The sequence below is a fragment of the Schistocerca serialis genome, chromosome 4 (assembly GCF_023864345.2).
Source record: "Schistocerca serialis cubense isolate TAMUIC-IGC-003099 chromosome 4, iqSchSeri2.2, whole genome shotgun sequence".
NCBI lineage: Eukaryota > Metazoa > Arthropoda > Insecta > Orthoptera > Acrididae > Schistocerca > Schistocerca serialis.
The window spans coordinates 600,988,736-601,012,150 of NC_064641.1; the positions used below are offsets into that span (position 1 = coordinate 600,988,736).

Below are 23,415 nucleotides of genomic sequence, written 5' to 3' on the forward strand. Positions count from 1 at the left end.
GTTATGTTGCAATTGTGAGGTATAAACTCTTCCTTAGATCAAACAGGCCAATGAGCAGAAAAAGACTAAAATATTGCACTAATCACCTAAGTTCCTCCCTACTGCAGTTATGGTAAAACGATTTTCCAGACCGTGTATCACAGACAAGTTTTATAGAATACACAACTGTACGTCACAGCCATCGTTTTACTGTAAAATATTTTATGCACAGACGTCAGTAGCTCCCAAAAAGGTTCAAAAATTTTCCTTTTCTCACATATATGTTCAATAAAATTAGAGGAGGTTATTGTCTGAACACGGATATTAATGGCAAAATTTGGAGAAAACACCAAAGTACTTGCAGCTGTAGATGCATGAATTTTTGGAGACCTACATAAATGTTTGATAATTTTTAATGACCAACAAAAGTTTTTATATAATAAGATAATAGTAACATGAGATGAAAAAATAGAATACAGAGCTCAAAATAAATTCAGTGCACATGGCGGCACTTCATACCATTCAGTATAGTGAAAATCTTACAGAACCACAAATCCTCTATTGTGCCCGAGGTGGTTAACAATGTGTGTGTGTGTGTGTGTGTGTGTGTGTGTGTGTGTGTGTGTGTGAGAGGTAAATGAAATTTTTGTTAATTTCATTAATGTTAATATTATTATTCTTTTGTGTTTTCTTTAGTATCATTACATGTAGTTCTGTAATTAAGTGGCATTATTCTTCATAACTAGTCTACTAATCACAACTGAGAAGGATAATGCATAGAATATTTTTTTGTTATTGTGTGTTACTAAGAAACAATTACTACGATAGTTTCTGGAAACAGTTCCTATTTATGTAACATTTTGTTATGTTTATAATGCTACATACCTTACTATTACATATGAATCAGCTCATCTTTATTTTTTATTGTTGATTGCAGAAGTGGTATGCAGTTCCCAAATCCATTAGCAATGATAAAGATTTCCGATTATCTTTCTGGCACCAGGAGAAATATCTGCTTCTTGGTACAGATCAAATGAAGTCTGTACTAAAACTGATTAAGGTATATATTCTTGGGTGAATCTGAAATATTATATTGTACATGCGTTGATATATTTAATTAGTTATTTTACAGTGATACATGATCCAGTCTTAGACAATTTAATTTATAGCCTAATATTATGAACATGTTGACTTGATGAGAGTCATCAATTAATGGGATGGTATGTTGTGAGTTGATGATAGGCCAGCTTGATTTTACTCATATTTAAACATACAACAACCATTTAAACAGACAATAGTGATATATATATATATATATATATATATATATATATATATATATATATATATATATATATAAAAAATAGATGGAAACATTCCACGTGGGAAAAATTATTATATATAAAAACAAAGATGAGGTGACTTACCGAACAAAAGCGCTGGCAGGTCGATAGACACACAAACAAACACAAACATACACACAAAATTCAAGCTTTCGCAACAAACTGTTGCCTCATCAGGAAAGAGGGAAGGAGAGGGGAAGACGAAAGGAAGTGGGTTTTAAGGGAGAGGGTAAGGAGTCATTCCAATCCCGGGAGCGGAAAGACTTACCTTAGGGGGAAAAAGGACTTACTAAGGTAAGTCTTTCCGCTCCCGGGATTGGAATGACTCCTTACCCTCTCCATTAAAACCCACTTCCTTTCGTCTTCCCCTCTCCTTCCCTCTTTCCTGATGAGGCAACAGTTTGTTGCGAAAGCTTGAATTTTGTGTGTATGTTTGTGTTTGTTTGTGTGTCTATCGACCTGCCAGCGCTTTTGTTCGGTAAGTCACCTCATCTTTGTTATATATATATATATATATATATATATATATATATATATATATATATATATATATATATATATATATATATATATATATATATATATATATAGCGTTTACAAATGTCTCCTTGTGACTGTGTATGTGCGGATGGATATGTGTGTGTGTGTGTGTGTGTGCGAGTGTATACCTGTCCTTTTTCCCCCCTAAGGTGAGTCTTTCCGCTCCCGGGATTGGAAGGACTCCTTACTCTCTCCCTTAAAACCCACATCCTTTCATCTTTCCCTCTCCTTCCCTCTTTCCTAATGAAGCAACCGTTGGTTGCGAAAGCTTGAATTTTGTGTGTATGTTTGTGTTTGTTTGTGTGTCTATCAACCTGCCAGAGCTTTCGTTTGGTAAGTCACATCATCTTTGTTTTTAGATATATTTTTCCCACGTGGAATGTTTCCCTCTATTATGATCATATATTTATATATATTTACATTTATGTGAATATTTAAGCAAATTTAGTATTTAAATAGACTCTTTAAATTTTTGTGGTACACAGTATTTGTTTACACTATGGTGTGTTTTCTCTAACAGACAGGGTTCAAGACCCACTTTAAATGATGATATGCTCCTAATTTGCTTGTATATAGTTGGTCTGTTTATATTACAATTTGTGTGACCTATTTATTGGAGCCATTTTGTCTGAATGTTGTTTGGGCATATTTGGTAATTTTTAATATGACTGTTGTTCTACATCTACATCCACATATATACTCTGCAAACCACCGAGAAGTGCATGCCAGAGGGTATGTCCCATTGAACCAGTTATTTGAGTTTCTTCCTGTTCCATTCACATATGGAGCATGAGAGGAATGATTGTTCGAATGCCTCTGTGCGTGCAGTAATTATTCTAATATTATCCTGATGATCTCCGTGTGAGTGATACATATGGGGTTGTATTATATTCCTAGAGTAATCACTTAAAGCCAGTTCTTGAAACTTTGTTAATAGACTTTCTCGGGATACTGTATGTCTGTCTTCAAGAGTCTCCCAGTTCAGGTCATTCAGAAACTCTGTTACACTCTTCCACAGATTAAACCAACCTGTCACCATTCGTGCTACCTTTATCAGTATATATTCTATATCCTGTTTAGTACAGGTCCAACACACTCAAGCAATATTCTAGAACCAATCAAATGAGTGATTTGTGAGCAACCTCCTTTCTAGACTAAGAGCGCTTCCCCAGTATCCTACCAATAAACCGAAGTCTACCATCTGCTTTACACAAGACTGAACCTATGTGATCATTCCACTTTGTATCCCTAAAAAATGTTACACGCAGGTATTTGTATGAGTTGGCCAGTTCCAACAGTGACTCTTTAATATTATAGCCATAAGACACTAAGTATTTTCATTTTGTGAAGTGCAAAATTTTACATTTTTAAACATTTAGAGCAAGTTGCCAGTATTTGCAACACGTTGAATATTTATGCAGTGTCTCTCAGATAGTACTTCATTATAGATAACTGCATCATCCGCAAAAAGCCTGATTTTACTATTAATATTGTCTGCAAGGTCATTAATTTACAGCATGAACAGCAAGGGTCGCAGCACACTTCCCTGGGGCACACCCAAAGTTACTTCTACATCTGATGATGACTCTGCATCCAAGATAATGTGCTGTGTCTCCCTGCCAAACAATCTTCAATCCAGTCACAAATTTCACATTATACCCCATATGGTCATACTTTTGACAGTAAGTTTAAACGTGGGACTGAGTCATATGCTTTTTGGAAATGAAGAAATACTGCATCTTCTTGTTTGACTTGATCCAAAGCTTTCAGCATGTCTTGTGAGAAAAGTGATAGTTGGATTTCACATGATCAGTGTTTTTGAAATCCATGCTGCTTGACTTTGAGGAGATCATTCTGTTCAAGATACCTCATTATGTTTGAGCTCAGAATTTATTCTAAGATTTTACAACAAATTGATGTCAAGGATATTGGACAGTAGTTTTGTGTATCACTTCTACTACCCTTCTTTTAGATGAGTGTAACCTGTGCATTTTTCTAAGAACTGGGCATGATTTTTTGTTCAAGGTGTCTATGATAGATTATAGTTAGAAGAAGGGCTAACTCAGCCAGAAATTTGGTATAGAATCTGGCAGGTATAGCATCAGGGCCTGGAGCTTTGTTCAGTTTTAACGATTTCAGCTGTTTTTCAACACCACTGACATTAACACTTACTTCACTCATCTTTCAGGGGGTTGTTGTTGTTGTTGTTGTTGTTGTTGTCTTCAGTCCAGAGACTGGTGTGGTGCAGTTGTCCATGCTACTCTATCCTGTGCAAGCTTCTTCATCCCCGAGTAACTACTGCAACCTACATCCTTCTGAATCTGCTTAGTATATTCATCTCTTGGTCTCCCTCTACAATTTTTACGCTCCACACTTCCCTCCAGTACTAAATTGGTGATCTCTTGGTGCCTCAGAACATATCCTATCAGCTGATCTCTTCTTCTAGTCAAGTTGTGCCACAAACTCCTTTTCTCCCCAACTCTACTCAGTACCTCCTCATTAGTTACGTGATCAACCCATCTAATCTTCAGCATACTTCTGTAGCACTGCATTTTGAAAGCTTCTGTTCTCTTCTTGTCTAAACTACTTATCATCCATGTCTCACTTCCATAGATGGCTACACTCCATACAAATACTTTCAGAAAGGACTTCCAGACACTCAAATCTATATTCAATGTTAACAAATTTCTCTTCTTCAGAAAAGCTATCCTTGCCATAGCCAGTCTACATTTTGTATCCTGGCAAGGATTAAATTGGGGCAACTCTCCTGGGTATTCATTTGTAAAGAAACATTTAAAAATGCAGTTAAGCATTTCAGCTTTTGCTTTGCTACCCTCAGTTTCAGTTCCTATCTCATTTGTTAGAGACTGGGCACTAACTTTTGTGCCACTAACAGCCTTTACATATGTCCAGAATTTCTTTTGGTTCTGTGAAAGATCACTGGACAATATTCTGCTGTGGTAGTCATTGTTGGCATCAAGCACTGCTCTCTTGACACCCAAATTTGTTGAATACAGTGTCTATCTCTCTATAGCCATACACTTTGTTTTACATCTGTTATGCAGTAATCTCTGTTTCTTTAGGAGTTTCCATACAGTGATTGAATACCATGAAGGTCCCCTCCCATTATGAACTAATATACTGGCTACGTATCTATCCAGTGCTTAGTCAACTATTCTTTTAAGCTTGAGCCAGAACTCCTCTATGTGCTCCTGCCCTGTGCTCACAGTTTCAAGTTCCACATTGAGATATGACACTGCTGATTTGTTATGTAGTTTACTGATCGTATATGTCTTTCTTCTTGATTTAGTTGCCCTTTGTACTTTGGTAATCATTGTTGCCACAACCGTGTTATGGTCACTGATACAAGTTTTGATATGGAGATCATCAAAGAGGTCAGGTCTATTTGTTGCCATTAGGTCCAATATATTTCCATCCTGAGTGGGGTTCCTTATTATCTGTTCTACGTAGTTTTCAGAGAAGGCATTTTGTAAAGTTTTACGGGACGTCTTATCATGCCCAGCACTAACAAAACTGTAATTTTCCCAATTGATTGTTGGATGACTCAAGCCTCCACTGATCATTACAGTTCCCATTGTTGATAAGTCAGTTCTTCATAGCATACTATGAAGTATAGAATGTTGTATTACTCTTCTAAAGATTTTTTTGAGCTTGTGCGAGGTGCCACAGAAATGTGGTACTTAAGAGACAAAAACCAAAATTTTTGGCCCTGATTATGAGTGTAATATGTGTAGTGAATTGACATCCTACTTGGAAGTAATTAAGAACTCATTGTTAGTGGTTTACAATAATAATGGATTGTGAGTACCATTTCAAAGATAATTTTTCATATAATTTCTTTTTAAAGCACTCACTGTACAAGAAAGCTCACTCTGCCTGGAACTAACATCTGTGATGCTGTTTTGCATAATAAGTCACAAGTTGATTGAATGTGATATTAAAAAAAAGAAAAACTTACATGCTGGCAAGAATGAAACCCTCTAGATGTACAACTGGAGGATTCTTACATTTTATTATTTTATTGTTAATGTCTTTTGTCTTTTGAGTTTCATATAAACATTTTTCATGCCTTTTCATGAGGAAAGGTGTAGACCCTTCAGACTACTGAATATTCAGATCTGATCTTTTCACATCTCTTTGTTCTGCCTACTCTATGGAAACATTTAGGCTTATTCCTGACAGAGCGAGGTGGCGCAGTGGTTAGCACTCTGGACTCGCATTCGGGAGGACGACGGTTCAATCCCGTCTCCGGCCATCCTGATTTAGGTTTTCCGTGATTTCCCTAAATCGCTTCAGGCAAATGCCGGGATGGTTCCTTTGAAAGGGCACGGCCGATTTCCTTCCCCATCCTTCCCTCACCCGAGCTTGCGCTCCGTCTCTAATGACCTCATTGTCGACGGGACGTTAAACACTAATATCCTCCTCCTCCTCCTTATTCCTATAGATTTGTTTTAGTAATCATTCATCCATTCTATGTGAGATTCTCCAAATTTTGAGAATATTCTAAGTTTTTTATTTAAGCTGTAAATGTTGAATACCTGCTATATACCTTAATTTTTGTGCCATTCCTTATTTGCCACCTCCACAACTGACTGAAGAAGTCACATTTAGGAGGCTTGCACTCAACTTTTGTACTTGCTTGTGAGGACCTATACTCTAGCCCAGTATAAATTTACTCATACTGTAGAACTTTAAAGTGCTGTTTCTTTTCATAGTTAGCTTCTTAGTGTTGTTTATTAAGCTACATATTCCATTAACTTTTCAGTTTTCCATACAAAATTGTGAAATCCAAAAATTGAGAGTGCAACCAAGGAAAATAAGTTGAGTGCTTGGTGTGTGCCTTAGTGAGGGTTCCTACTTCATGAAGTGATCTGTCACACTGATGCTGTTTAAAATATCATTTACCTCAAATATTTCCTCGTAGTCACCTTTTTGCCAATTCTTGATGCTGTGGTCATGCTATGCAGTGCCACTAATTGTACCATGGGACTTCATTTCCAACTACAATGGGTATTCACTAGTATATGTCTATGAAATCATGTACCATATTTTATGGACTATATGATGCATTCTTTCCCCCCCCCCCCCCCCCCCCCCTCCCCGAAAACTTGCCTCCAATATTCAAGTGTATCTTATAGCCAAAATTAATATAAAACTGTCTAGTGTTTGATTTAAAATTCCTGCCATTCTTAAAAATGGCCATTTATTTGATGCCACAGGAAACCTATCTCTATCTGACAATGCTGGATTCAACTGACAGCAGCAGTTCACCAAGGTGATGAAAATGAGTTGCGGGGATCCGTAAGCTTGCTAACACTGTCTTCCTCCTGCCCTGCCATCACAAACCTAGAACACTGTCTAGCCTATGATGTATCATTGCTACCTGTGGTGCCAATGACTTGAATTGAAAGGAATTTCCGTTACCTGTAACAGTACAATATTTTTGTTAGTAACTCATTTTATAAATGGAAAAAGTAAAAGGTATTCATATCATGTGGACTGTAAACTGAAAGTAATAGCATATGCAGAAGAACTTAGAAACAGAGTAACTGAGAAGCATTTTGGCCCTCCACTATCACAAAAAAAAACCATTCTCAATTGACTGGCTAGTAAAGAAAAACTGGAAAAAATGAGAAAGCTTTAATGCAAAACCAAAAGATGACATACTGAAATGGATTCGAGGACACCTTCAAACTGGCACTGGAATTAATACAAAAATGGTTCAAATAAACACTCATTAGCTAACATTACAGTGGAATTTAACAGTCTTTAAGAGTGAAGTTGTTTGGTATTACAGGTTTATAAAGCATCATGGACTTAGCATGTGAACCAAAACCAAAATATCTCATAAAATGCCACAATAGTATGAAGAGAAAATATTATCTTTCCATCATTTTATTATTCAACATCAAAAGAAGACTGGTGTGAAACTAAACCAAACAGCAAATATCGACAAAACTCCTCTGACACTTGATACACTGAGTAACAGAACTCTTGCCACAAAAGACTAAAAGTGTAACTATAAGAACAAGTGGACATGAAAAAATGCTCTTCACTGTTGTCCTTTCATGTCGTGCTGACGATACTAAACTTAATTCAATGATCATTTTCAAGTGCAAAACAATGCCAAAACCTTCTGAAATATTGTCATGTGTTGTTGTTCACATACATGACAAGGGATGGAAGGATAAGACTGGTATGCAATTATGGAGTTCTCTTCTTGTCCTAGATCAGCTTAGTAATCATTTGAAAAATTCTATGAAAGAGAAACTGAAACAGGGAAATACAGAGCTTGCTGTTATAGTGGGAAAATCAGACACCAGACTCAGGTACGTCAAAAGAATCTTAAGGAAATGTAATTCATCCATGAAAGAAGTGGCTTATAAGGCACTTGTTCACCTGATTCTTGAGTATTGTTCATCTATCTGGGGCCCCTATCAGGTAGGACTGATAGAGTAGATAGACAAGATCCAATGAAGAGTGGCGCATTTCATCAATGGATCATTTAGCTGGCGAGAGAGCTTTACAGAAATGCTAAACAAACTCCATTGGCAGACATTACAAGAGAGGCATTATGCACCATGGAGAGATTTACTATTGAAATTTCAGGACAGCACTTTTCAGGAGGAGTCGGACAACTTATTACTTCCTCCTACGTACATCTCACATATTGACCACGAGGAGAAAATTTGAGAAATTAGAGCCAATACAGAGGCTTACCGGCAGTTATTCTTCCCATGCACTATTTGTGAGTGGAACAGATTTGGAGGGATCAGTTAGTGGTACTGAAAGTATCCTCCGTCACACAACATTAGCTGGCTTATGGAGTATGATGTAAATGTAGATGTTATTCTAGAAGTAATTACTTCACAATTACAACCTGTTGATGCCTAGATAAATAAACATTTAAAGTGTATATGGGAGAGGAATGGAACACATGGATGATGGATTAAACCCAGCATGAATTCATGCTGAAGAGAGCTTTAAAACGACCTACAGTCAAACAAGTGTGTCAGTGGATAAAGCAGTCATGGTCTAGAGTGAGAGAAGACATAGCTGTCAAATCTTCCAAGAAGTGCAGCTTAAGGAAAGCTCTCAATGGCAGCGAAGACCATCTTGTACATGAAGAGATCAACAATGATGATGAAAAATAAAAAGAAGAAGAAGAAGAAAGTTTGGATGAAGATTTTTCAGTGATTTTAAAGGTCAATTCAGTTTTATAAACTAAGAATTTTTTTGTCCGTCTTAACAGTCTAATAATAGAAACCTTAAGAATGTTGTATTTTAAGAAAAAAAACTGCTTAAAAATTAAGATGCATCTTATAGTTGGTATCATCTTATAGTCCTAAAATATGGTAACCACTTTTTAAAGAACTCTTATGTATTTAATATTTATCATAAACCATAATGACATGGTTGTAATCATAAAATGTAAATAAATTGTTGAGACATGAACTGAAAGTAACAAAACAAAATGACGACAAGAAGTTTAACAGATGTTTTATTTTGATGCGCAACAATGCTATGCACAGTCAGCATTATTGTTATGAACAGCATTTTTGTTCCAAACAGCATGTATTGGAGCAGACAATGTTGGTTTGTGGGGCTTCCGATACAGAGTCAGGTGGTCTGGAATTGTGACAAAATGCTGGGAACATCTGTGGTAGTGGTAATCAGCCATCAATGTGGGCAGATGTTCTGGAAGAAGCACAGTACACATTATCAAGACTGCAGTTGAAAGTGAAAGAGCTGGAATCCCTTCATTCATGTCACCTACATCATCCAACACTGGATGACTCTTCAGAGGAGGAACAAGGTGTTCAGGCACTGACACAGGACATACCCAGGATATTCGGCACTGCCCAGCACTTGCTGCAGCAGGTCCACCAACAGTGTGGTGGAGAAAAGATTGAGGGGGGAGAGGGGGGGTGGGGGGGGTGGGGGGGCAGATCGTCCTGGCTGCCTTTCTCACAGTGTGGTGTCCACTCTTGTGTCTGCTCTGTTAGACGTTTATGTAACATTCCAACGCAGACAAATTATCTGAAGAAACTAGATTCTCATGAAGAGTGTTCTCGTCAGCTTGTGGCCTCTCCTCTTGAGATCCCAGATGAACCATGAACGCTACCAGGGTCTGCAACACTCACAAGTGTAGATGACTGGGAAGTAGACTCAGACATCGACCACATGGACAGATGGTTTGGGTCTTCTGGTGCTATGGCTGGGTCACGTGCAGCATCACAGACACAGCTGTTACTACTGGAAGAAAAGAACACCAGGGTGGTGGAGCAGAGAGAAAAATAAGTTCAGGCAGTTGTGGAGTTTATTCCAGAACTGAATCGTGTCTTCAGTGAATTGGCCCATACGGCTGCTGATCAGGGAACAATTCTGGACCGGATTAACTGCAACTTTGAGTAGTGTCAGGCTGAAGTACATCAGGGTTAACAACAGCTGCAGAAGGCCAACAAATATCAGCAGAAGAACAGGAAACTTGTGTGTATAATTATTATGGCCACTGCGGGTTCCAGGCCCAGGGCCTCATCTCGCAAGTGGTGAGGAAGGAGAAGGGGGGAGGCGTAACACCTCATAAAAAAAACCTGGGTCCATCTGGCTCCAGATGGCATCACCCTGTGGGGCCCCCAGCGTAGGATTACAGGTGAAGCCTGCTCAACAGTCTCAAAGGTGGAAGAGGAATCCCAACTCCCAACGGCAGAGAGAGTGGAAGAACCTAATGGGGAAAACAAAACCAAATTGACTTTGTATTTGTCTTGTGACAAGCGGTGAAGTGGTCAGTGTCTGTTCACCACTGGTGTGGCTGAAATTCATATTCTGGAACTAACCCTTCCAGTCTTAACATTCTGAGTTCACTCAATGACTCTACTCGCTCTCACCTGATTCCAGGTACAATCATCATGTAGCATTTTGATAATCACAATATTATCCCAGACGGTCAATGCGACACCAGTATTACTTGCGCAACTGGTCTTTCGGATTCTGGGGCGGCCAGGTTAAAATGCAATGTGATTCAGTGAAGGAAGTCAGAGTCCTCTGGGCAATTTAAAATCAAAACAAATACTTTTTTGCAAACACATAACATACAAACACTTTTGTAACCAGTGTGAACTTCATAATTTGGGAGATACATTAAAAGAACAGAAGGTTATAATTTTGGCACTTCAAGAAACACGAATGATGGACAATAACGCTGTGGATTTCGGCAATTATTGTCTTTTTAAAAGTAAAACTGATAAAAGAATACTTCATAATGTGCTACATCTAGGAGTTGCTTTTGTAGTCTCCAAAAATATTTTAAACTCAATAACAGAGGTAAAACCCACAATAGACTAATGATAATTTCTCTTAAATGTGCAAATAAATACACTTTAACTAATGCCCATATGCCAGTCAATGAGGATAACTGTAAAAAAATCTGATGAAGTTAATGTAGCTTGGGAAACGTTAGAAAGCATCAGCTTGAAAAGATTCACAAATTTATGTGCCACTGTGAGCAGTGGACATTTGCAAAATACAGGATTCCAGGTGTCCATTGCATGCAGTTTGGTTTGTATTACTCACTTGGAAACTGTTTGAGATAGACCTGCATTCACTGGCAGCAGTAATTCCTGTCATATTCAAATCCACTTGTCATTGACGAGGTGTGACTCTCATCTCTGTTTCCTGGCAGTTAGGTTGCTGAGCTTATGTAGTTTGAATAACGAGATATTGACTCAAGTACAAATTAAATAAAATGGAGATTGAATGATGTGGGGGATAGACTGCAACTCTGTCTTACTTCCTTTTCTCAATTACTGGGTTCACTTTCATCTTTTGACTAGGAAGGACATCATATCATATGAATCTTGACGGCTGAAACTGAGTCAAAAGGATTCTCACAATATATGGACTCCTGGAAGAGTTATAATTCATGCACATGGCTCCATTTTGTATTTTGTTCAAGGCTTGCAACTGGTTAATATCCAGTTTTAAATCCTGCATATTCCTTTACCTCATTCAAATTCAAGGTTTCTATAAGGTCTGCAATAATATTAATGAGCATTTTGTATGTTATGAAGAGGGTATATACAGATCTATAGCTTGTCTCCTACTCTTCTTGAGAGACAAAAAATGCAGTGATTTCTTTGTTTCGGAGAACTGACGTCCTCTGCAGACATTTTGGAAATAAATTTGACAGTTCATTTTGTATTCTGTGAGGTATAAGTGGATACCAGCTTGGAAGTCACCTGGTTTGATGTGGGAAACAACCAGGCTGGCCGGCTCACTGACCCTCATTGCTAATCCACCAACAGATTCGATTCATGGATGGTTCACCTTCCTGAAACATGGAAGTGATGTGCCAACATGTGTGGCTATACAGACAGATCAAATTACTGTAAAATATGATGCACTATATAAAAATTAAGTAATTCAGTTAATATTAGTTACAAAAAAAACAAAACTTTCATAGTGATTAATGTATTTGCTATGATCTTAATCATGGTTAAGTCCTGAAGCAGTTTGAGCTTTTCATGATGCTTGGTGCAGGAGAAGCCTTTGATCCAACACATTAATATAATACCTTTATGTTAAAAGAGTAGTGAGTTGTTTAGGATGAGTGTTGTTTGTATTATGCATTACACACTAACCCTCCTTAACTGCAGCAATACCTTTTCTCTGCTTTTATTGTCTGAGAAATAGAAGAAATAATCGTTGTTTCTCCCTTTTCTAGAAACTCAGAGATGATCAACAGTGGAAAGGATTTTCAAGCTATTATATAAAGACAATGTTTTTATGGAAGACTGCTGCCAATAGTAGATATTACTGGCGTAAAGGTTTGGGTGATACTTTTATTGAGGTAATTATAGTAATATGTAGGTTTAATTCAGGAGGTATAGAATGGTTAGTACTGACACATGAAATGCTAAACATTACTTAACCTTTCTAAGCAGCCTGAAAAAGTATAAAATAGTAACTAATTTTTAGTTCAATTGTTTTCACAAAACCTCATAATTGTGATAATAGGCTCATCACCATAAGTGAAAACATCTAAAATCATTTTAGTGGATTATTTTGTGAATGTTGCTGTGTCTACGTGAAGTTATTGAAGTTATTAAAACATTTCCTCCTGGCATACCATCTTTGACATGAACATGTGAAAGCTCCAATACCTGGCTTCCTATTAAGAACAATAATTAATTACAGCTTGTTTGATCATCAAAAAGTACGTCATTGGCCACTGGACTTTTTAGTATTTTGAGAATGTAACAGCAAGGGTTCTGTCAAGATTTGCCTGTGAATTAGTCCATCACCTGAGGCTCAATTGATAAATACCAACTTTAACTTTAGATTCAGGACAGTAGTGTACAACATGGACATTATTATGGTATTTTTCATACACAGTGCATTGTAAAATCATTTTAATTACCACACCATGAAATTATCATTGACATATTTTTGTGGATTTCTCGAGTATTGGGGGGTGGGCGGCAAGAAACAATAAAACGTAATCTTAATGTAATTTTAGTTTCTGTATATTGTTTGTTGACTATTTCTTCTAAGGTTTTGGAATGATCTAAATGGATTTATAAGAACATGAACGTTTACTGCATAAACATGTACATACGAGGCATGACAATAAACTAATGAGGCTGATTTTCTTTGCAAGATGTGGCAACTCTGCAGGCTTGCATAGGCACAATGACTTTGACCTTGGTCAATAAGCTGCTTCTAGTCCAAGCGGCACATCGACGCAACTGCTCAGTCGTGAGTTGTGCTGTAATAAGTTAACACGTGCATGTGTCTCTTGTCATGGAAATGGAACTGCATGATATTGCACAATGGTATGCCATTTCTTTTTGCATTAAATTGGGTGAAACGCAACAACAACTTACAGTAAGCTTCAGAAGGGTTTTGGAGAGGAGGTTATGTCAAGATCTCAAGTTTTTCGTTGGTATAAAATGTTAAGTGAAGGCAGAACGAATACTGAAGATGAAGACCGCAGTGGATGACCATCAACCTCATGGACGGACGTCAACTTGGCTAAGATGCGTGAACTCGTACACTGATCGAAGATTATCCATGAAAATGATTGCAGAAGAACTGAACATCAATAGAGAAATGGTTCATCTAATAATAACTGAAGATCTTGGTATGAGAAAGATTTGTGCAACAATGGTCCACAAAAATCTCACACCACAACAGTGAGAAACACAGAAAAATGTGGCAGCCGATCTGTTAGAGCAAGTGGAAATCAATCCAAAATTGTTGAACCATGTTATCACTGGTGATGAAAGTTGGTTTTTTCAGTACGATCCAGAGACAAAATGCCAAAGTTCGCAACGATGCATAAAGGAATCACCCAGACCTAAAAAAGCTCACATGTCAAAGTCAAAAGTGAAATGCATGCTTGTGTGCTTCTTTGATTCCAAAGGAATTGCTCATAAAGAGTGGTTGCCTCCTGGACAAACAGTTAACCAATAATACTACAAAGAAATTTTAGAAAGACTTCATAGAACAGTTCTTTGTGTCCATGCCAACATTGCTGATAGTTGGATTCTGCATCACGATAATGTGCCATCCCATACTGCTCTGTCAGTACAGCAATTTTTAACCTCAAAACAAATTTCAGTACTACCGCAGCCACCTTACTCACCAGATATCACTCCATACTACTTTTTTGTTTCCAAGAGTCAAAACAGCGGTCAAGGGACACCATTTTCAAACAACACAAGATGTCCAAAAACCTGTGACAAGGGTCTTGGAGGATATTACAGAAGATGAGTTCCAGAAATGTTACCATCAATGGAAGAAGTGTATGCAATCAGAAGGGAATTACTTTGAAGGAGACATCACTGAACAGGACTAAAATGGTCAGCAATAAAATGGTAAGCAACATTTTTTTCACATCAGTCTCATTACTTTATTGTCACACCTCATATATATATTTTCCATGTGGAAACATTCAAAAGACTAAAATTATTTGCAGATATTCTTTGTAAGACTTACACAGTTGTGTTGTTGGATAATTTCGTCATTGACAAAACTTATCATTGCAAACTCTGATGCTCCCCTAAGCAGTTGGAGCCCCCATGATGTACTTTTTGTGGTGCAAAATGGAATCTACTGGCAGACCCAGCTACCACACACTGTCCAAGGGGTATCTCAAAAAATAACAATACAACACAAATAAATATTTGTGCTAACATATCATATGCAGAAATGTGACCAAAAGTGTGTATTGTTTGGAGCATACTCTCAAACACTACATTAATTAACTACATGTTTACTCACAAATAGGCAATAAGAATACAGAAAACTTCACACAATTGACTTGACCCTCGAGGAAATTTACTTTGGCAAAAATTCTGTTCAACTTTATTTTCAGTCTTTCTTCCATTAAATCTTGTAGCTTGTTTTTTCATGTAGAGAGGGTGAAGAAAAAATGCTGCACTTGGAGGTCATCATACGATTCCTCATTCAGATTCAAGAAGAAAATTTATCTAGCAAAATCAAATATATTACATTTTGCAAATATGTGTTCAAAGCCAAGGATCTGGCAATTTTGTCACATCATGCAGCACTTTGGACTATACGAAGGAATATGTAGCACCTGACACTGCTGTACCAGCCATTATAGCTCACTGACTCAACTGTTAGGACATGACACTCAAATACACCATTGGGCTATGCTTCAAATTCTCGTCAGGCTCTTTTTTTATTTTTTAGACATTTGTTCCATAGGTCTCATCATTTATAAGGACATCACTTCATCACTTGAAAATAGCCTATCACAGGACACAGGGATCCATTAAACTTCATGTATGTGTCTACTAACTGTGCAGTGCATGATCGTAAAGGTACACCTGAAAACCGAACTGATGATGCTACTCATTCATATGCTGCACAGTTCTCTCAGAGGTGCTATTTGGATAAGAATGTTTTTTTTTTTTTTTTTTTTTTTTTTTTTTTTTTTTTTTTTTTTTTTTTTTTTTTTTTGTCACCTGGAGAAATGCCTTCAGTAAACTGGTAGTCTTCATCCAGAAGTAATGGACAAAGGTCATCCAAGGATTAGACATACTCCACAGAGGATGCAATTTTTGAAACCATTTACCAGTCACCTCAGTGAAGTACCCTTGATATTGCAAGGCAGTTTCAGATATCTGAAAGACTAGTTGTTGAAGTGTTGTACAATGAAGACCTGCATCCATATCATTACACATTAACTCAAAGCCAGCGGCCAGAAGACTGCACGTGATGAGTACAGTTTTGGTGTGAATGGTTTTACACCGAGTGTAACATAACAAACAGTGTGATGAGGACTGGTGAATCCAGCTTCACTTATGAACGCTTCACTTATGAACGCATTTTCAACTTCCACAACAGCCACTGTTGGCTGGAACACAACCCACGTCACCTCTCAACGTGGCTTCAGGCACACTTTGGCATAAACCCGTGGGCTGCAGTTGTGGGAGCATACTTTTGAGACCTTACCTATTGCTGGCCCTGTATCGTGCATTTCTTTGCAATACTTTGCCTGATGCAATAGAAGATGTTCCACTTATTGTTCGGTGACAGCTGTGGTTGTGTCTTACCACTTTGGCAATGGTGGATGCAGGTATGTTGCATATGATCCAGTGAGTGGTGAAGTGTTTGTAAATGCAAGCCAGTCACTTTGAACATCTTCTATGAAGTGAACATTGCTCGTATGTGTACATACTGGCTCTGTGAAGATAAGTCTGGACAACAAGTGTACAGAAATCAGTTATTGTGCTTAGCATAATTGGCAGTCTAGCATAGCCTACTTACTGTGTTTTTTGTACTTCATTGGATGCATGCAATTTTACTGTATTCACTATAATTTTCTATTTGCTTTATTTGTGTCATGGATGAAACAATGTGGTTGTTTACATCTGTAAGAAGTCCATGTTATATCTTAGTGTTTAAATCAAGGTATTAGTAACAGAAAGAAATACACAAGATACTACAGTGTGGAGGTGTATATTGGATACAATTTGATGCTTTTAAATGGAAATAGATAAATATATGTTCATTGTGAATGTGACTAGAACATCAGCTATTCTGCATATCTGGTATTGCCTCATCTCACTGAGCTAATAGAACAGCTCCGCCACAGCACAGAGTTCATGCTACCAGTTCTTGGCCACACTGCATGCAGTTGCAGAATTGCCAGAGCCTCTTCTTCTTCTTCTTCTTCTTTCTTCCTTTTTTTTAATCACATTTCTGTTAAACCTATTGGTGAACTAGTTTTCTTGAATTGGGATGAGGAACTGCATGCTGACTGCCAAATACAACATTATTTTCTTCACCCTGTATTTTGTTTTATCTAGTCTACACGTTCTTTCATTTAATTGAGAACTTACAACCAGTGTTTTATCTGTATGAGGGATTTGTTATCTAACTGAGAAAAATGTTCATCAATTTGAGCATTTTCATTTATGTTTATTTTTATTTTACCTTCTGTTGGAGAAAATTTTTCGTTCATCTGTTTGAATGTCCATGTACACTATGTGATCAAAAGTATCCAGACACCTGTCTGAAAATGACTTACATGTTCATGGTGCCCTCCATCGGTAATGCTGGAATTCAATATGGTGTTGGCCCACCCTTAGCCTTGGTGACAGCTTCCACTCTCAGAGGCATATGTTCAATCAGGTGCTGGAAGGTTTCTTGGGGGAATGGCAGCCCATTCCTCATGGAGTGCTGCACTGAGGAGAGGTATCGATGTCAGTCAGTGAGGCCTGGCATGAAGTTAGGGTTCCAAAACACCCCAAAGGTGTTCTATAGGATTCAAGTGAGGACTCTGTGCAGCCAGTCCATTACAGGGATGTTATTGTCATGTAACCACTCCAAACAGGCCGTGCATTACATACAGGTGCTGAATTGTGTTGAAAGATGCAATCATCATCCCCGAATTGCTTTTCAACAGTGGGAAGCAAGAATGTGCTTAAAACATCACTGTAGGCCTGTTCTAGTGCTATGAAAAACAACAAGGAATACAAGCCCCCCCCCCCCCCCCCCCATGAAAAACACGACCACACCATAATACTACCAACTCTGAGTTTTAGTGTTGGCACTACACACACTGGCAGATGATGTTCACCGGGCATTCGCCATACCCACACACTGCCATAGGATCGCCACATTGTGTACCGTGATTTGTCACTCCACACAATGTTTTTCCACTGTTCAATCATCCAGTGTTTACACTTATTACACCAAGCGAGGCGGTGTTTGGCATTTGCTGGCATGATGTGTGGCTTATGAGCAGCTGCTTGATCATGAAATCCAAGTTTTATCACCTCCTGTCTAACTATCATAGTACTTTGCAACAGATCTTGATGCAGTTTGGAATTCCTGTGTGATGATCTGGATAGATGTCTACCTATTACACATTACAACGCTCTTCAACTGTCAGTGGTCTCTGTCAGTCAACAGATGAGGTCAACCTGAATGCGTTTGTGCTGTATGTGTCCCTTCACGTTTACACTTCACTATCACATCAGAAACAGTGGACCTAGCGATGTTTAGGAGTGTGGAAATCTCTTATACAGATGTATGACGCAAGTGACACCCAATCACCTGACCACGTTCAAAGTCCATGAGTTCTGTGGAGTGCCCCATTCTGCTCTCTCATGATATGTAATGACTACTGAAGTAGCTGACATGGAGTACCTGGCAGTAGGTGGCAGCACAATGCACCTAATATGAAAAACGTACGTTTTTGGGGGTGTCCGGATACTTTTGATCACATCGTGTAACTGACCCAAAAGCTTCACTTCCTTGTCGACCTTCTAATAAACACACATAAACAGTCTCACAGTTGGTACTGTGAGGCATCACTAATAATAAATTGTTTTGTTTTGTTTTGTTTGTATCTTTCAATAATGAACTAAATTCCCTGGCCAATTTCCTTTCTAAATTCAAATTAACTCTGTATCTGGGTATTCACCTAACCACTTCACTCTGTCAACTGATAAAATCAATTGCAATTACGGAATCACTTCACAGTATGTCATATTTTGAAGAAACAGGATCCAGGTTTTGATACAGTGAGCCTACTGGGATGAGTTATGCAAAGTACTGACCGTGTCTGCCTATTTCTGCTGTTGATATTCATCTCTGGGTACCATTGCTGTTTGCTAACTTGTTGGTCATAGTCCATGACAAATGCTATCTGTACTGCCTGGCTGCATTGTGTAGAAGTTGGTGATATCTAAATGCAGGCCCACCTACATTAATTTAATAGAGCACATCTAGTGCACACTCCTTTGTTGTCTTCTCAATGTTACCTTCTCGTAGATTCAGATTATGTTTCACAAGTGTATGTTCATATGAATCATGTGTATTTGCTTTTCACATACAACTTTTAATAAAATTCTGCTTGAGAAAAAATTTTAATTGCTTCAATGTATTTAAAATCTTCTTTGTATTTGCAGCTTACTGCCAAAAGTCATTTGACAATGTCTAATGGTATATATGTCCTGTTATTGATTTACTTAACAACAGTTTGTTGATCAATGTTATCAAGAAAAATTCACTTCAGTTTCATCTTGGTAGGTCATAAATACTTGAAAATAGTTTTTGGTTCAAGGATATATCACTTAATAACTTCTTGATCTAATGAATAAACATTTATATCACTTCAACTACCATTGTTTGGTGATACTTCTGTGGTGTAAATTAATGCATTTTTTTTTTTTACACTGAAAGCTATTGGAAAGTCTGTTGTTTCTTTTATTTTGTATAGTTTCTTATCTCTTTTCACTGTTCTAATGCACTCACACACGGAATGACATTGTTTGCACTCATTAATTGTATTCCACACTTAGTGAAATAATCTTCAGTCTTGATTAAGCATCATGAAATTATTCTTCATTACATCTCATAACAGGACCAGAGTTGAGATGAAAATAATGTTTTATTCTTGTTTATAACTAGTTTATTCATCCTTAGTCTTCAAATCTAACTTTCTCACCATAGATTCATATCTTGCTCCAGGCTTACCACACGAGAGATTTCGGGATGGAAAAAAACCATAAAAATATTTTTGTGATTGTTCTTATTTCAGTATATTATTCGCTGACTATTCTTCTAAAGTTTTGAGATGATATCAACTCATTTATAAGACCGTGAACATTTATGGCATGAACATAGATGTTTTCAGTGTTGAAACATTCTTAATACTAAAATGCTTTCCATATATTTTTTTATTGTTGAATAATAGGTTATATGACCAAAAAAGAGAATATTGTCTGGAGTAGACTCTCAGAGCAAAAGAACATTCTCAAGGAAGTTCTCAATTTCATAAAAATTTATAATATACGGGAAGTTCTGGTTGAGGGTTATGAATTATTTAGTAGTAAAGGAGACAACTCACCGAAAGGCAGAATCGCTGCATTGTCAATATGTACACAAACAAAAGGTACAGAGCTTTGCTAGCTTTCAGAATGACCTTCCTTTTTCAAGTGTGTGTGTGTGTGGGGGGGGGGGGGGGATATGGCATGGGAGATCTGTTTGTGAATTAGGTCTGGAGGGTATTGCTTGTTTGCAAAGGCCTTTGTGAGGCCTTCAGCATACTGGACGAGGTAGTTATCATCGCTGCAGATGCGTCTACCACAGGTGGTCAGGCTGTGTGAGAGGGATTTTTTTGGTGTCCCAATAATATGTGTGTGTTTACCATCCCCTGCTCTAGTACCCCATCCCAGTTCATGTCAGCTAGTTTTGTGCTGCTATCTCACACCTTAGACTGTGAAATTGCGTGCCCAGCCATCTGCCACCTGCCCCCTCTACCTGCAACCCTAGATAGCCCACAGACAGCTCTCCACTCTCCCACGAGCCACTAGATGCTTCCCATGTGTATGTCTGTGCATGTATCTCCTACAAGCTTGGAAAAGGAAGCTCATTCTGAAAGCTAGTGAAGCTCTGTATCATTTGTTTGTGTACCTATCGATGATGCAGTGCTTCTGACTTTTGGTGAATCATCTCCATTATTCCTAAATAATGAATAAAAAATTTGATAATAACGAAGCATATTCTCTGCCCAGGCACTTCTTTCTATCTCTCTTTCTTCCTCCTTCTCAGTTGTATTTATTTTTGTGTGCTAAAATGTAATGTATAGTATTTGTTTGTTGACCCTCTTCATCATTTTTGTAGGCAGTTGTGAATTGATAAGGGGCAAGTCAGTATTATGAGAAGATGAGAGGATACAGTGTGAATTAACATAACAATTCCAAGCTGTATATCTATTACACATACACAGGAGTTTTCATACACACAGCTATACTTGTTTTCATTCAGTCCAAACTGTGATTAAATCTCAAAATAGGTACATGCATGGATACTCTCAATAAGAGCAGAAAAAAGAAATGGGATGTTTACCATTCTTACCATATCATGTAATCATAGTTCACAGCATCTTTTTGCACAAAAGACATGTAACTTGTGCAGTATCTTTGTGACCATAGTATACAACTGTAGCTTTTTGTATAAAAGACACAAATTTCAAAATTAAATTATATTTACAATTTATATGGCACCATTTTGAAACTGTGTTGTATGATATTTTACTTTCTAATGCTAGCAAATATTTATTTATACTGTAAGAGCATAGACTAAGGAGATAGTTGCACACCTATCCTTGAATTTTGCAACCTGTTTTAGTGTTTCACACCTAATACAATCTTCACAGATTTTCCACTGTCACTATTTATTTTAAATAATAATGTACACATTTAGGCTTTAACCTGACAGATACTCAGGTATACCATAATAACACTTCTGCAGTAGGTGGATATGAACAGATATTTTAACTGCTGAAGTATTTTTGATCATTTTGAAGTCACAAAGTTGTTTATTGTACAGTTTGTTTCCTGGTTGGAGTGGCCCATTTTGTCTCAGTGTTGTATCTGAATATTGGACATGTATAGCCTAGTTCCTTTTTGTATTTTGTGAGTGAATATCCTAGTTTCTGACTACAAGCTGGTTATTATCATCTAACATTATCCTAATTAAAGTATTCCTTGCAAAACATGTAAACAAGTTGTGACGAAACAAGCTGGGATATATTTACTTCCCCTGTTGTTTTGCTATCTGCCTCCTTAAATTTGTTTTTTCACTTTGAACTAATTACCATTAACATACATTAATATAATCTGCATTTTTGTAAAACATAAAGGTTGGCCCTCAGCTTTAAAGAGTATAACACCAGGTCTAGTTTTGTGCTTAGTTTTATGTATGTAATTGATTTTCTAATTTATTTTGACTATTCCTAGTTAGTATCTTTTGGTATAGAGTGGAATCAGTAATCGTTTTGGAAATTAAATTCTGTTGTTGACATATAAACAAATATAAATTCTGTAATAATGGTAAGCATTTAAAAGACAAAATACTAGTAATCTTAAAGTAAGTATTTAGCTTTATTCAAAAACATGTTAGCAAAGCTAGCCCTTAATTAATTCTCAAGTATTTTTCAGTTTTATCAAAAGTATTGTTTGTGTACTTATATTTTTTAATTTCATGATTTAAACAAATAATTCAGCCTAAACCTTGAAGTAGAAGAAACTGTTAAAAAGAACCAATTTTTCGATGTATTCAGTTAATTTAATGAGTTAAGTTTTAATTGTAATTTCTGTAAATTTAACTTCAAACAATGTGTAGTTTTGGCACCTATTATTGTGAAGATATGTAAGGGCACTAATTGTGGTCCAGAGACAGTCAGTCCACGGCTGAGTTTCAGACGAGAAATCTGTGTTGGTTAGAACAACAACAACAATGCATCAACTTAACTGTAAAATATGTGTAACACAATTACGTCATGTGTTGAAACAATGACAGTGTCTGTTCCATACATAGCTGATTATTCCAAAAGAACAGTGAACTATGTAGTTATGTTTTTACTGATCACAGATGTTCAACAGTGAACTCTTGTAGCAGTGTGTGGACTTTCACCAGCAACCTATTAATGAGGCTTATCGAAAGTTAAACAATAGTTCACTGGCCATATTAAATGTGTAATATTGGGGGTTGTGAACAGTGCAAGTAAAAGACTGTGAAATGCAACCATGCGTTGCACTTCCACCTCCTATTTTTTAAGCCAGTACATCGACACTGGAGACAAAAAATGAAGAAATAAAGTAGGTGAACATTGTCACAAAGTCAATGGGAGGACTTGAAGCTTTTTGAATAAAGGTTTGCACAAGCTTCTAGGAAAAGCCCTTTCAATGGGTTATAGAATTATCGTTTGGACTATGCAACGACTTGTGCTAGATTATGCCATATCACAACAGAGATTCTACTTTACCAAACTATAAATTTTTTATTATTCACTTTGACGTACAGCTTGGAAGAATTTTTATGCAGCAACAGATGGCGTTCAGTTTACTGGTTATGCATTTTGTTTGTTTGATGTATCTCAGAGCCCACTGGATCCATATTCCAAGAAATTTTGTAGGATGTAGATTTATTGTAAGTGGTGTGCGCGCGTGCACGCATGTGTGTGTGTGTGTGTGTGTGTGTGTGT

At 37.3% G+C, this 23,415-nt stretch overlaps 1 protein-coding gene across 1 annotated transcript in view; it reads left to right on the forward strand.

Annotated features, from left to right (window-relative positions):
• The window catches only part of LOC126475380 (cyclic GMP-AMP synthase-like receptor), a 268,982-nt gene that overhangs the window by 193,319 nt on the left and 52,248 nt on the right, over positions 1–23,415 (forward strand). The window contains exons 7-8 of the mRNA XM_050103204.1: positions 917–1,039; positions 12,607–12,732. Of these exons, the coding sequence (XP_049959161.1) occupies positions 917–1,039; positions 12,607–12,732 (249 nt within the window). The remainder of the gene's footprint in view (positions 1–916; positions 1,040–12,606; positions 12,733–23,415) is intronic.